Below are 15,616 nucleotides of genomic sequence, written 5' to 3'. Positions count from 1 at the left end.
CATGAAATAGTCTCTTCTGTCTTACAGTTCTCAGAGTCCCACCAGTGTTGGATAGTGTTGGTGATACAGAATATTAATATAACTCATCATACTCATCTCACTGAAGCTGTATTTTGAATTTCAGAGGTGGGGTCAGCCTTACAGTTATATGGAATGTATATGGAATACAGATGAGATCTTTTACACCTAGTTTGGGTCTAAAGATGGAGGTGATCTGACTCTGTGTTCTGCATTCCTTGTGGTCTTACAGCTGTACAAGGGGACAAACAGTTTAGGTGTGGAGGTTTTATTGAATATTGCTTGTGGTTTACAGATGTATAACAACAGTGCCAGCGGATAGGGGTTAAATATGGGCTAGTGATAATATGTTGCAACAGGCTGTGAGGTCTGCTTGGCCATAGTGTAGCAAAACGGTGTTTGAACGCAGCATTTCTAATGTGCTCAGGCTGAACCTTCTTGGCAGAATATGCTTACAGATAGCATAAATTGTTGTGAATTTCTGTAAATTATAGAGCTGAAATGATTAGTTAATAAACGATTAATTGATAAACAGAAAATTAATTGGAAACTATTTTGATAATCAATTAATCGTTTGAGTCATTTTTAGGCAATTCAGTGGCATGATTCCCAATGACTTTTAATTCTACTGACTTAGGTGATCCCCTGACTTTTAATCAAATGCCACCAACCAGACAAAGTTTTTCAGATATCCTGTGAGATTTCTCAACATCTACTTAAGGGATTGGAACTAAATTTTATACAGACAGTGTTTACCAGACATTGAATCCTGATGACTTTGATGATCCCCTGATTTTTGCTCTAGCGCCACCATGAGGTTTAAATATTTGTTTTTTAGTGAAATGTCACAATAGGCATTTTATGGCTTGCCATGAAATTTAGTACAGATATTCATGCCCTCCTCAGGATGAATTGTAATCACTTATGTAATTCCTAAGATTTACGACCTACCAAGATCGTCAGGTCAAAATTTAAATATTTAATTTGTCCAAAACTCTGGTTTATGACCAACTACCAAGAATTAGTTGTATTTTGTGCTAATTGGAAAAGGTTAGCAAACTAAAATGGCAAACTAAGACTGTTAACCGTTGTTAGCATTTAGCTCAATGCACTGCTGTGTCTACAGTCTTGAAGAGCTGCTAGCATGGCCTACTCTTAGTGTTGTTCAGGCAAAGATACCAAACATTCCATAGGTCAAACTTCACAGTTAGAAGGATTTGTTGGTTTCCTTTGTTTTGTGTCATAGGAAACCTAGTATCTTTGAGTTTTTCACTGATGTCAGACAAAGCAACCAAATTAAAAAAAGGCCCCATGGGCTTTAGGAAACTGTCACAATTTTCACAAATTTTTTTAAATTTTATAGACCAAACGATACTTTATACTTTATCTATATTGCCACAAACCTGCTTATTGCAGAACTGGGCACCCTGCTTCATTTGCTGTTGATGAGACTCTGGGTCTTCTGTGTTGCAGACAAACTCTTTAGCAGGAAATGCTTGGCTATTATCTCCCTTCTCTCACACACACACACACACACACACACACACACACACACACACACACAAAGACTGACACAGGCATGAGGCTTTGTGTTTCAGATGGAGGTGAAAGTTCAAACTCTGCCTTGTCATTTTCTCTCCTCCTGTCCTGTGGCGATTTAAAGGAGGTCAGTGACTGGGAGAAGCTCTGTTGTTTCCTCTTTTCTGATTAACAGCCACATCCAGCTCTTCCAGATCCTATTCTCCTTCCTCCACCTCTCTTCTCCTCTGCCTCTCCTCTTTCTCCTCCAGCCCAGTTCAGATTTAGAGGTTCAGTGAATTGGAGAAGTCACAAGTCATTTCCAGGATTTATAGTGAGAAAACAAAAAGTGCAGCACTCCGTTTTCTCTGCTCGTTCAATGAAACTGGTTCTGGTGAAAGGTCATCTAGAGGTTACTTGACAGTTTGATTGGCGATTCTGTCTGTCTGGATGTGTATGCGTTTGTGTTGTATGAACTCTTAGAAGTTATAAAACTTTTGCTTTTTTTCCCGTGCGACCTTTCAACTTTTATAGATAAGCCTCATTATAGAAGCAGGATTAAACATGATCATATTTCTGATGTATAGTTTAATGTATTTCTAAAAGGAAGAAACAACAGGAAGTGCCACTATTAATATCTTCTATGTGCTGAAAGAATATAATGTACCCTTTTATTTAAGCTGTCTCCCCTCTGCCAACGACTGCCATTTAACAGCTTGTTTAAATGAAGACTAATCCAACTAAAAAGTGGTGTTTTTTTTATGTTTAGGAGGAAGAAGAGGAGATAAAGCTGGAGATCAATATGTTGAAGAGTTACTCACACCATAGAAACATCGCCACTTATTATGGAGCTTTTATTAAGAAAGGTCTTGCTGGACAGGACCACCAACTCTGGGTTTGTAAACTACTATCTGCTTTTTTTTATTAATTATTGCTTTTGTGTGAAAAATAATATTGAAAGGACTAATTTTTCTTAAACATCTTCTGCCCCTCTGGGTTTATCCTGTGTGAAATTATCATATATTTCTTGTTGTATTATTTGTTTCAATTTAAAATCAAAAGACAGTAATATTAATAGTTAATTTGGCTAGTACAGTACCTGTATGTGTGATGGACATCTCTCTATATGTCCATCTAGTTGGTGATGGAGTATTGTGGAGCTGGCTCTGTAACAGACTTGGTGAAAAAGACCAAGGGAAACTGTCTGAAGGAAGACTGGATAGCTTACATCTGCAGAGAGGTGCTCAGGGTAAGGTCAAAGTAACATAAAAATACACATAACACAGCCTGCATTAGTACTATACACCCATACCCGAGCCTGACCAACACTGGATTTCCAAAGCTGATACCAGAATTGAAAAACATACTGTTGTTTTGATAAGGAGCCTTTACATCCCTTTAAGAACTGTCTCCCATATATGTACTGAGTGGGACATTTCACAGTATTTACAGTGTGTAAACCGAGCTTGCCTGATCTTTGTACATTAGTTATTAGATGTTATTATTTGAAAATTGGTAATTCCCAGTTGAAAGTTTCTTTTAATAATAATCCTCAATGGTCCTCGTCATAGAAAAGCAGGAGTCTCATAATTCAATAATATTTATATTTCGACTTCATGTTTGAGATATATATTTTTTTTTTCATGGCTCTAAATACTGTGATATCCATTAGCCTCAGCCTCCATTGCTATGGCGAAGCCAGTCAAATTGACAGCATGAATTGGAGTTGTAACAATTCCAAATGCTTTTGTTGTGCCTTTTGGAGATTTATTCAAAACTGACTCAGAATTCAAAACTGAAATGATTTAAGCTGCTGAATGTTTTATCAGGTTGCTACAAGGTGTAATTGTTACCTTCCACTTGACATTAGCGGTACAATGTACAGTATTTTAAGCCCTGATTGCAAGTGTCTCCCTGAACTGCTGACTGACAATTGAAGTTTACTTCTCTCCTTAGTTTTTAATATATGTACACAGGTTTGTATCTTTGACCTTTTATTATGGAACCAGATATTTTATAACACAGTTGCTCTTCTGTTGTAATGCTGATTCAACTGGGAGAGTTTCATGCACATGTAAACCCTGGAAGTGCTCCAACTACCAGACAACAAATATTGCCTATGCAGAAAATGAACCCTGTACTCAAAATAACCCTTCTCACTGTGCAACTCTATGGTGTAAGGGAGTGTATACATTATGTGAATGCATACCTGATGTTCTGTACCATACTAACATAAATCCCTGTCGCCTTATTGCTTAGTCAACGTAGCATTTTAGCCCTCAGTCTTCAAATAACTTGCACAAACATGCAGACAAGATGCACAAAAAAACGCAAGTGAACTTCTTCCTAAGGTATTGTTCCAGTGAAGGCCCCTTTTTGCACTAGTAAAAACAGGTAGTAATTTGTGTGTAGATCCAAACTAAAGACCATATGATTTACTGCTGTTGTATAAGAAACATGATTGTACTTATAGCATTGGATTCTTCACCAAAAACATCAAAGAGAAGCCAAAACTGACACTTATACTTCTGTATGTTCAGGGATCAGCATCTCAGTCATGTTTTCCCACTGTGACTTGGAGAAAATAATTGATTTATTTTTTCATTTATATACTTAAAAGGCCACTTTAAAACACATGTCTGTCAGATGTTATGGTTATCTTTATGTGAGATCAAAAGGTCCTGAGAAAGACTCTGGGATGTTTGCGCTGCCTTCCGCGTTGGTGTTTGTAGCTCGACCAACTGACCTACACATATACACATACAGTATATCAACTTATATCAACTCACCGCGAACATATCTGTCCTTGGTGCTGACATTATCATGGACAAGATGGAACTGAGTTTATTTTTTTTAGTAGTAAAAAACTTGGGCCCTGGATCGATGCCAGTGTTTTCTTTGCTACTGTCAGCCACGCTGTTTCCCCATTGTTTCAACATACACACAGAAACTCACACAGACGCTCAGCATAGCATGATGAAGTCATTGTCTGAAATAAGACTCACTTCCTCTGTTTATTTGACCTCCTTTGAAGAAGCGAGAGTACAAACACGCAAACACACAGACAGAGAGGCACACATATTCAAACTGTGCCACTGTTACTGGGCCACTTTGCCACATCAAGAAAAGTTATTTAGAATTATCTCAGAAAGGAAAAGCAGTACAACAACCTTGAGCTCTTTATTCAGTATTTCTTTTAAAATAGACACATAATGCAACCACTCTTTGAAGGGAATGTTTGTGACTTCGTATTTATAGTGATTGTCATCTGACTCCGTCTGTATGTGTGTGTTTATGTGTGTGTATGTTTGTCTTCCAGGGTCTTTCCCATCTTCACTCCCATCATGTGATTCACAGAGACATTAAGGGACAAAATGTTTTGCTAACAGAGAATGCTGAAGTCAAACTGGGTATGATACATCTACACATGCACTGTGGTTTCTCAAACACATGCACATCCCTCCAGGCTAAATTGTACAACAATCACAGTCATACATACATAAATAAATCACACCACCGTGAAAACACCTCTTAGAAACGAAAAGGTTGTGGTTGTTTATAGACGTGAGATTGTCCTACATTTTTATGTTTCAGTTGACTTTGGAGTGTCAGCTCAGCTGGACAAGACCATTGGTCGAAGGAACACCTTCATTGGTACTCCCTACTGGATGGCACCAGAGGTCATCGCTTGTGATGAGAACCCTGATGCCACATATGACTACAGGGTACTTAATGACACAGCAGTAGTCATGTTTCTGGCCAGCTTCAAGGAAATTTTTAGTGACTCTTGAGATGTTGCAAAAAATACCCTGAGAATTGGGTTAGTTCCCATTAGCTTGGGTGACTCATGAATATGAAAGCAGGGGATCCAGCAGAAAAATCAAGAGCATTTCAAACACTGATTATTACTGTGAGAGTTCATGTTTTTTTAGTATCTGTTGATGCAGACCATATGTCACAACTGAAGCTACAAACTAAATTCAAATATGAATATTTTAATACAGCGATTAATCAACCACATACAACTAGACCAATGTGGAAGAGACAGCAGAGATTGGGATGAACTGTACACTCAGTACTGGCACAGTATTGAGTGTAGGTCATCTTTGTCACACAATCACTGTTGTTAACCATGTAAATCAGAGGAAAATAGACTTCAAGCATAAAAAATTGCTTTGGGATGTGGTTATCACATGTAGCACAAGCTGTTACACAGCCTGTGTAGACAACTGTATTGATTTAAATAGGACCATATCTGTTTTGTCAGATGCATGGAGATGGACGACATAAAAACATGATTGAAATGCCTCTTGGTTTTCCTGGGCTACATGCAAACCAGAAGAAGAAGAATGTAGGCAGTTTAGTTACAACAATAAGAGTTTAGCTAGCATGGTATATACAGTAACAATTATCCATAGCACACACGCATGGATGGCTCTCATTAATGGACTACAAGCAAAATAAGAATTTTGCTCATCTTTACAGACTCACAAATACAGACCAATGCTCTCTCACTTAGTCAAATCATTTACTCGTTGAATGGACCAGGAATCAGATAAACGCTACAACAGCATGTTATAGTGTCTGTATCATCTTATGTGTTCAGTTCACTGGAACTGCTTTCTCCCAGTCACTTCCATGAGACAAGTTGAATGATGCCTGATTCATGTGTAACTTCAGCTGCCATTATCACAGGAGGAGAGACGCTGTATAGGCTGCAAAGGCCACTTACAGACACACATGATAGGAGTAATGGTTACGCATGTGCCTTTGAGAGACAGATGCATTTACATCTAGCTAGAATATGTATCTCAAGATTTCAATTTGTCTTAATTGCGTCTTTAGTGCATTTACACTTCACTTTTTTGATATCTGATAGCTGTCCAACCTCCAGAGACTCATGACATGACTAATTCTACAGTTAATGGAGTCTAGACTTTCATCACTTTATATTCAGCAGAAAGGTTTCCATCATTATTCATAATTTCATTAGTGACAGAACATTTTTCAAGCAAACATTTTCATCAAAAAGTTTCCTTGCACCCATACTGATTGGATATATCATGGTTCACAGAAACAAAAAATTTAAATTTGTCTTGACGTCTCGGAAATTGTTTTTGTAATTCCTGGATCTATACTCTCACACTATACACAAAGGGATTTACTATTTGAATTAAAAGAGGACATCCAAAGTTTACAGGAAATGACTAGAGCTCAAGCTAAGCTTTGTGTGAACAGCAGTCTTAACCTTTTCCTGTCTCTCTCATTTTCAGAGTGACCTCTGGTCTTTAGGCATCACCGCTTTAGAGATGGCTGAAGGAGCCCCTCGTAAGTGAGAAATACACCTATACATACACACATCAGTGATTGATATTTTTATAGATTGTTTTTATGTTTCCCCCCATTGTACTGTATTTTCTCATTGTTCATCCCCCCCCCCCCTCTGTTTTCCTGTCACTGTGACTCTCCCTCTCACTCTCTGACCCTCTGTCTCTTTTCGTAGCTCTGTGTGACATGCATCCAATGAGAGCATTGTTTTTAATTCCACGAAACCCTCCACCCAAACTTAAATCCAAGAAATGGTAAGCCTGTGAACCCAGTCTCTCACACACACATATACACACAACAGGATGTAGAGGGCAGTGTTAAGGTTTTCTCTTCTGAAATCAAGGCTTGAAAGTGGTCTTTATTGTGGGTTATATGTGTAAGACAGTCAGTCAGAAGATATCCCAACACTCTCCTCTCATGAAGAACCTGAAAGTTCTACTACGCACAATTCACTGTTTACATACCGAGAGGAGGTGAGCATGAGGGTGGGAGGTGGAGAGGGGGGGTTAGCTCGATCTAAACATGCCCCATTCCACACCTGCTGCATACCGCAGTCACACTCGTGCTTAAGTGCTGACAGATACATGCATTCAGTCAGCTGTCTTTTTGGGAGAAAACTCACGTTGACTTTTTTCCACAATGAAGGCAAGTTTGTTTACCCAAATACTGAATGAAAAGATGACTCTCAGTCTCAAGTAGCCTGGCAGGAGAGGATTTTTATCAACATGACAGTGATCCCAAAAAACACAGCCAAATATCACACATCAGTTTTTAAAGAAGATAAAAGTGAAAACTATGTCCTGGCCAAGTGAGTCCCCTGAATTGAGTCCAATCAGACATCTTTGGAATATTTGAAAGTGAAAGGTAGAACAACAAAACACCTCCAGCGAAGAGCAGCTGAAAAGAGTCATCTGTGAAAAACGGCAGAATATGGCTTCACAGATTTGTGCATGGTGTCATCCATGCCCAGGAGGATCGAATCTGTCATCAGAAGTAAAGGTGGACATACAAATTATTTAAAAAAAAAAAAAAAAAAGAATAAAAGACTGAAGGATGTACTGACTTTTGTTGCAGTTGGTTCTTAAATAATGACCTTTTATTGTAGTTTAATTAGTAAAAAATTTCTTTTATTCAAATTATTTGGCTTTATTCTTCTTGGGCTTTCGCTAAAAACAAATAAAATTGTATTAAATGGACAAGATTTGTAATTCCATAAAATCTTAGTGATATTGACCAGGGGTGTACTCAGTTTTGTTGTACAATGTACGAGGTTGTTGCCATTTTTCATCTGAATTAGAGTTTAGTTATAGAATTATTATTCATCTCTCTCTCTTTCACTCCTCTCCTCCTCTTCCATATAGTATAATGAATCAGTTCTTCAGACTAAACTTGTAGTTGAACTCATGCTGCCTTTCATTCAGTGTCAATGCTATCATAAATACTAGTATATAGGACAGCTTTTAATAGCTCCAACAGTCTGGGGTATGCAGTGGCTCTACCTCCAGGCCTCCCTAATGCGCCAGGCATCCCGACTAAGCAGCAACATATATTCCTTCCCTATTTTCTATGAGTTTAGACTACAGACAACACACCTCTCGAACATTAGGATCATTTCCGTAAGTAGACATTGCCTGTGTAAAACTTAAACTCAAAAATTACAAGTGCTTACTAGCTTGCATACTCTAGGTGATTTAAAAAAAACATTTAGGAATTGTGTGGCAGGTTATAGAAGCTGTTGTTGATTTGAATATGTTTGAACAATGTCAGTTAATTATTGGAAACTCCTTTTTCTTTCTTCTCATGTGATTTTGACTGCATATAGATTTACACATTATCTTAGTTTCTCCACATTTTGTTTTCTGACCGACTTTTATCCTTCTGGATTGCAATTTGTTTTGTTTTTAATAATGGTCCTGTCTATGCCAAAATTCCCTTAATAAAGAGATTATTTAATTGAAAATGACTAATCTTGTTTATATAATAGAGTTTGCACTGCTCTGGATTTCATGTGAAGGATTATTAGTCAATAAAATTGCCTCCACCTAGTTTAAGAGTGTAGTACAGATATGTGTTTGTACACAGGTTATGTGTGTCAAATTGCTCCTCAGTTAAGCCCCTCCCCTTTTGTCAATTTAGGTATATACACTGCCTTTATCAAGCCCTTTGACCACAGAGTTCTTTACAGATGACAACTAGCAAAAACCTGGTTAAACATGATAAAAAAGTGAGTGAGTAAAGTATGATTGCCGTTTCAGTAGCAGTTCTGAAATACTGAATCTTGGCATTAATAAATGTGCATTTGAAGAATTTCATTTACTCATATAAACGTTACAATGAACAAGCAGGACTTCATCTAAAGATTAATGCTTGTTATTTAAAACTAATTTAAGGCTCTTAATATTTTTTTGAGTTTTAAGTACATTAAACAGACACCCAAAAAGGTTAGATTTTCACAACATTAATATTCATGGTAAGGTTTTCTGTGTCCCCTTTCCTCCGCCCTCTTTCTCCATCTGTATTTCTTCTGTCTTGCATAGGTCGAAGCGCTTCTTGTCATTCGTTGATAATTGTCTGGTCAAGAACCATCTGCATCGTCCCACCACTGAGGCCCTGCTGAGACACGCCTTCATCAGAGACCTGGTTAATGAGAGACAAGTTCGCATCATGCTCAAAGACCACCTTGACAGAACCAGGAAGAAGAGGGAGAAAGGTGAGCAGAAATGAATGCAATAACTATACCATTAACAGATGCAGTGTACTGATGAATTCATTGAAGAATGCTGTCTGCTATTATAGTTTCCGTTTCAGTTTTATTAAGACCAAACTCGGAACTGGGACCAGAGTTTTTTCCTCCAGGATTTCTTTTATTCAAACGTCACAGCATCAAAGGACTGGAATTGATTACAGTGAGTCAGTAATATTTCAGGTCTGGTATTTACAGCTGAATTATTCAGGTGATACATTTATGTAGGACAACTTACACTGACAGAACCTGGTCAATTTTGCTATGGGCTGGTGTCCTAATGGGGAACCTCTGCTGATGTTATTGACTACTTCATGCCATGTATATGTCAGTGTGGTGAAAAGGTAGCTTAGTTTTGGGCAGAATCAAGTTTGGCTTTCATTTTCCCAGTCTAGCAAGGACTGGATTAAAAACCCATTAACACATACAAGCATACATAAACAGAAGCTTTCACAATATCAAATAAAGGTAACATTTTGAATATAGACACATACACACAACACAAAACATTAAGCAAAAGCCTGCAGGGCACATTGTTTTACTAAAGAAACAGAAGGAGAAAGTGCAGAACACGTGTACTGATACTCTCAAGGCAGAGATTTATTCTAAACTGAGGTCATCTTCTCTGCCCCACATTGTTAGAATAGTTTATTGTATAAGAGGTAATTCTCAGACAAGAACAGTCAAGGAATATGATAAACTCTATGGATAACTAATGGCATATCAGAAAGTTTTACAAATAGGCCACGTCGCGAGGTAGATTTTCCCTTATTTTTCACAAATTCACTGAATTAGGTGGGTTTCAGGCCACTTGTGTTGGAATAAGAACTACTAACACACTTGAGTTGAGAGAGGGCACCAGCTGCTCTGATGGCACAGCAGCTGCTTTGCTCAGACTGCCACAAAAACTGCATTTCTGCTAATTTATCGTATGATGTTTATGGAAATGTTTCACTATGTTGCTGGTATTACCCACAAATTACACGTCTTTTGCATATATTACATTTTGCTATATCTTCATATTCTCTAAAGTAAATCTACACTTTTTAACTCCTAAATTTGTCCACTATTCCTGCTCTGAAACCAAAAAGAAAGTTTTTGGGAAGGAACCCCTTTTTAGTTATAGAGGTCTTTAGATACAGTATATGGTTATATATGCATATGTTTACATCTCTAAAATTACGCTAGCTGATACCCTAGTTCAGACTAGATAACAGGTTTCCTTCCTGTGCCAGTCAAGCTTTTGGATTTGAATTTGAACTGTTGAACAGTTGAACAGTTATGCCAGATATTTTAATCGAGCTGAATATGGAGAGAAGTGAGGAAGGGTGACAGTAAGATGGCCAGACAAAATGAACAAGAGAGTGAGAGAAGGAGAACTTTGGGTCGGGCCAAAAGGCTGAATATGAGTGACCTTTCCTCTTCTTTTCTTCCTTTCTGTGTTCACTTGGGGCAATGTTTTACACAACAGACATAGAAATGAAGGAGGAAAAAGAAAGGAGGAGGGATGGAAAAAGAGACAAAAAACGGAACAAATTAGGAATATGGAGGGAGGGAGGAAGGCAGAGAGACGTACAGTATGAGAGTAATTTATTCTCATCTTCCAAAGATTCATTCTAGCCTGGATGAGTTGCATGTGCTGAATGTGTGATGCCATTATGGGCAGTCAGACAGTGAGAAAAATAGCTAAGGGCAGGGAAGGGAAGACAGAGATATTTATGACTTTGCTCTTCTTTTGTTCTCACGTTGATATTCAAGCAGTGTAAGAAATCCTTGTATTGTCCTTTAGGTTTATTCATCTTCATTTGGCAAACTGAAAGACAAAAGAGATGGTGAAAAGAACAGAGAGAGAGGAAGAGAGATAGAGAGAGGGAGAGACAGAAACAGACCAGAGAGAGAAGCTGAGGGGAAGGAAGGAGGAAACAGAATGGCCATCTGGTTCTAATCTTCTGTTAGCTTATAAAAACACACTAATGACTGGTAGACTTTTTGCATACTGCGTGTGTGTGTGTGTGTGTGTGTGTGTGTGTGTGTGTGTGTGTGTGTGTGTGTGTGTGTGTGTGTGTGTGTGTGTGTGTGTGTGTGTGTGTGTGTGTGTGTGTGTGTGTGTGTGCGCGCGCGCGCACGATGAGTTCAAGACCAGATTTGTGTGTGTGTGTATGCGCGATGAGTTCAAGACCAGATTTGTGTGTGTGTGTGTGCGCGCGCGCACGATGAGTTCAAGACCAGATTTGTGTGTGTGTGTGTGTGCGCGCGCCCCTATGCCCCTCCAAAGTAATGAAATGCTGGTAGTCTTAAGTGCGTGTGGGAAAAACTCACTGCTGCAGAAAAAAGAGAGGGGGAAAAAAATTCAATGCTCCGGACATGATGCAAAAAGGATGTCATTTTCAGCATACCCCAGAGCATAGCTTAGATAAAGATGGTCTATGCTGTGGAGGATGAAAAACCTCTTCTTGGTCAGCAAAAGTAGGCATTAACCCTCCAAATGCACTCTCCTCCTTCAACTTAGGCCCGGAAAGACCTAACATGAGCCAAAACATGACATCGCAGCAACAGAGCAGAGATTTCCTCCATCCACCGCAAAACCAGTAGTCCTTCTTTTCTGCTTTGAACAAACACACCTGTATTGTCTTACCTATTAGCGTGTTAATGGCAACACGCTAACACGCTACTAGGTAACATTTACTCGACATAGCATCTCGAGTAAATGTTAAAGTTGGCGTAGGCTACTTTCACACCATATGCTGGCCAAATGTTATGTTAAGCTGGCTGGGCCCATCTTCCTGTGGACAATAAGCCCTCCTGGATTTTGTTGTAGTGGCCGCAGTGAAAACTGCAAATCAGAAAGAGTTATATACTATACACATCAATTGTAAAACATATGGCTGTAAAACTAAAAACATTAGCAAAGTCAGATTCAAAAAATACTATTGGAATAGTCACTGTGTGAACAAAAAAGTCTGGTATGCAATTTAAAAACTGTCGCACAAAGACATTATTTTCAGTCGTCTCACTGTGTACACTAATGTGCATGTGTCATGGGTCCCATGGTAGGAGGGGTATGTGGAAAGTGTATGTATTGGGTCAGGATTGAGATGATTCAGCATTGCTCTTCTGAAGCCATGCTACAGCATGACAACAATTTCCCATATGTATTCCACTAAACAAGACTCTCATTTACTTTCTTATTGCCCAAGTTTGCCCACACTACACTTTAGTGTGGCTTTGATAATGACAAAATTGCTACTTGCAGTGGACGATGTAGAAACAAGACGGCAAGCATGGAGGAATTTTTAATGAAACAGTGGCTGGTTCAGAAAGCCAGAGAAGAATACCCGAACCAGTTCTTTCACGTCAGAAATGCTCACCCAAAGCACCACCCATAACCACATCTCATTTCTGACAACCTGAATGCATAATTTTACAGTAGATAACCTGCTTGCCTCACATACATGTAGCTATTATTAACATAGACACCAGAGTGAAGTGGGACACATTCCACAAGTGCTCTGCAACTGGTGGATGTCTACGCTTACATGTTCCCATATTTAGAACCACTGTGATATAGCTGTTAGAGCTACAATTGAAAGTTATTTTTACAATTAATCAATTAATCATTGAATCAATTCACATCAGACTAGAGCGTCACAATTTCCCAGAGCCCAGTGTCATATCTTCTTATTGCATAATTTGTCTGATCAACAGTCTGAACCCCAGAGATATTCAGTTTACGATGATATAAAACAAAAAAAAAAGTAGAAAATCCTTACATTGGACAAGCTGGAGCCAGAAAATGGATGGTGTTTTTGTTTGGAAAAACTGATCGAAATGATAAATTAATTAATTAATTAATTTTCCTTAAGTCAGCTAAGCAATTAATCAACTAATCGTTTCAGCTCTAATGTCTATCTGAATATTTTTTAAAAAGGGCAGTAAATGACCAAGTTTCCATTTCCATTGATCCTTGCAAGGGGATATTGGATTTTTTAATTTTATTAACTTTTTATTTCAGAATAGCTAATAACCTTATATTAACTCAATCAATTGCTACTATTTTGTCTTTCTCTCTCTCTCTTTCAGAGGGTCCAGAGTATGAGTACAGTGGCAGTGAAGAAGAGGAGGACGAGGTAGCAGAGGAGGAAGGAGAACCCAGGTAAAAGCCTTTTCACAATAGGCATGAATAATTTTTGGCAAATTGCTTTTATTAGACAGTTAAAGTTACGGAAAGACAGGAAACAATGGCAGAGAAAGAGGGGTATGACACGCAACAAGGGTCCCCTGGCTGGGAAGCGAACCGTGGACAGTGTGGTTACATTGTGTGAACCTTAACTATTCAGCCTATAAATGTGAATGTCCGTGACTGACTGACTGACTGACTGACTGATGGACTTACGCCATTGGTCAGCCGAATGCCATGTGACTGTTGGCTGCAGTTCCCAATTGGCCGTTGCTCTTTCAAAATGAATTGGCGGAAACGGTTTCTATTATGTCATCAGAGGGCATTTACAGGCCGTTTTTGTCACACCCTTTTAGCAACTTTTCTTCACAAAAGCCCCTAGCGACAAATCTAGCGACTTTTTGGACAAACCTAGCTACTTTCCATAGAAGAGAGTCACCAGTATTGCCTCACAAGTGCGAAGTCAGGCTTTCCCTCCACAGGCACACCTCTCTCTAGGTCTCATTCAATTGACCGCACGGCATCTGACACAGATGTGAATGAGCTTCTAACTTTCTCTCTGAGTGATCATTTTACAAGTAAATATGGCTGAAATCAATGCACAGCCGTTTTCATTAATTTATGTGTATGGTGATTTTGTTAGATGACGTAGCGGTTATAACATCAGGATTGGAGCAGTGCAGAGCAGCTGCTTGGAAATGGCTTGGAAGTGGCTGCTGATTGACATGTAGTCGTAATGGGCCGCGTTTCAGTCACTATTTCACACGTGTTCCGTTGTCTGACAACAGAAACAGCAAAACATGTAAATGAGAAATGCTTTATTGGGAATTCGGCTGTATTAAATTACTGTATATGTGAACACAAAGAGTAGGAGAGAAAGCAAATGGATAAAGGGCGGTCCAGCCACATACTCGGTTTTGACCTAGTCTTGTATATGTTGATGGACAGATGCACTAGCCTCTCTGTTACTCTCCCTGGACATCAAACAGCAGATGGCACTAGGAGAGGAGCACTTTCTCCCAGGATGAGCTTAAAGTGTGGATTTATGTAACTGTGCCAATTTTCTCTTGGTACCTCAGTACTTAACTCTCTGTTATTATCACATACACCATTCCTCTCTCTCTCTCTCTCTCTCAGCTCCATAGTGAACGTTCCTGGTGAATGGACGTTAAGACGGGAGTTTCTTCGTTTACAGACAGAAGATCGTGAAGGAGGCAGAGAGGGAGGTCACGGAGGAAGTGGGGGTCATCAAAGACAACAGGTAAGTGTCAATCTCATTCGCAACCTTATACACGTTATTCATATTGTAAGTACTCATTTAAAACAAAATATAGCAACATATAGAATTTAGTCCAGTGTGTGTAATCAGTGTTATCTTGTTTATTGTTATCTTTTTGATATTGTTCTTTTATCATTATTATTTGTGAAACCAAAATAATTTGTCGGTCAGTTGATTATTTGATGGAAAAAAATTCATCAGCAACTTTTTTGATAGCCGATAAATAATTTTAGTCATTTTTCAAGCAAAAATGGCGAATAATCACTGATTTCACCTTCTCAAATGTGACAGTTTGCTGTCCATTAGACCCTGAATCAAAGACAAAACGCACTTTTAGTTTTGCTTGAGCAGAGTTAAGTTAACTCAATATATTAAATCAAAGACTTCAGAGCGTGAAAAGCCTACTGTATATTTTTTTTAATTCTATTAAAAATATGAATATATGTAAATTTATGTCCAGGCATTACAGCAGCAAAGGCAGCAGTTGGCTGAGCAGGAACGATACAAGCAGCAGTTAGTAGCTGACAGACAGAAGAGGATCCAGCAACAACAT

At 38.7% G+C, this 15,616-nt stretch overlaps 1 protein-coding gene across 7 annotated transcripts in view; it reads left to right on the top strand.

Annotated features, from left to right (window-relative positions):
• The window catches only part of LOC120785135 (misshapen-like kinase 1), a 63,386-nt gene that overhangs the window by 15,812 nt on the left and 31,958 nt on the right, over positions 1-15,616 (top strand). For 6 of the 7 annotated variants that reach the window (XM_040119539.1, XM_040119540.1, XM_040119537.1 and 3 more), the window contains exons 4-13: positions 2,306-2,431; positions 2,675-2,785; positions 4,856-4,946; positions 5,131-5,261; positions 6,810-6,864; positions 7,040-7,118; positions 9,402-9,574; positions 13,688-13,760; positions 14,922-15,045; positions 15,524-15,616. The exon at positions 15,524-15,616 is cut by the window's right edge and continues 24 nt beyond it. In XM_040119539.1, the coding sequence (XP_039975473.1) occupies positions 2,306-2,431; positions 2,675-2,785; positions 4,856-4,946; positions 5,131-5,261; positions 6,810-6,864; positions 7,040-7,118; positions 9,402-9,574; positions 13,688-13,760; positions 14,922-15,045; positions 15,524-15,616 (1,056 nt within the window). Of the gene's footprint in view, positions 1-2,305; positions 2,432-2,674; positions 2,786-4,855; positions 4,947-5,130; positions 5,262-6,809; positions 6,869-7,039; positions 7,119-9,401; positions 9,575-13,687; positions 13,761-14,921; positions 15,046-15,523 lie in introns of those variants that run through there. The other variant, XM_040119542.1, reaches the window with a different exon arrangement.

This window comes from Xiphias gladius, chromosome 23, assembly GCF_016859285.1.
Source record: "Xiphias gladius isolate SHS-SW01 ecotype Sanya breed wild chromosome 23, ASM1685928v1, whole genome shotgun sequence".
Lineage (NCBI taxonomy): Eukaryota > Metazoa > Chordata > Actinopteri > Istiophoriformes > Xiphiidae > Xiphias > Xiphias gladius.
Note: the sequence above shows the minus strand (reverse complement) of the source record. Positions and strands in the feature narration are given on the sequence as shown.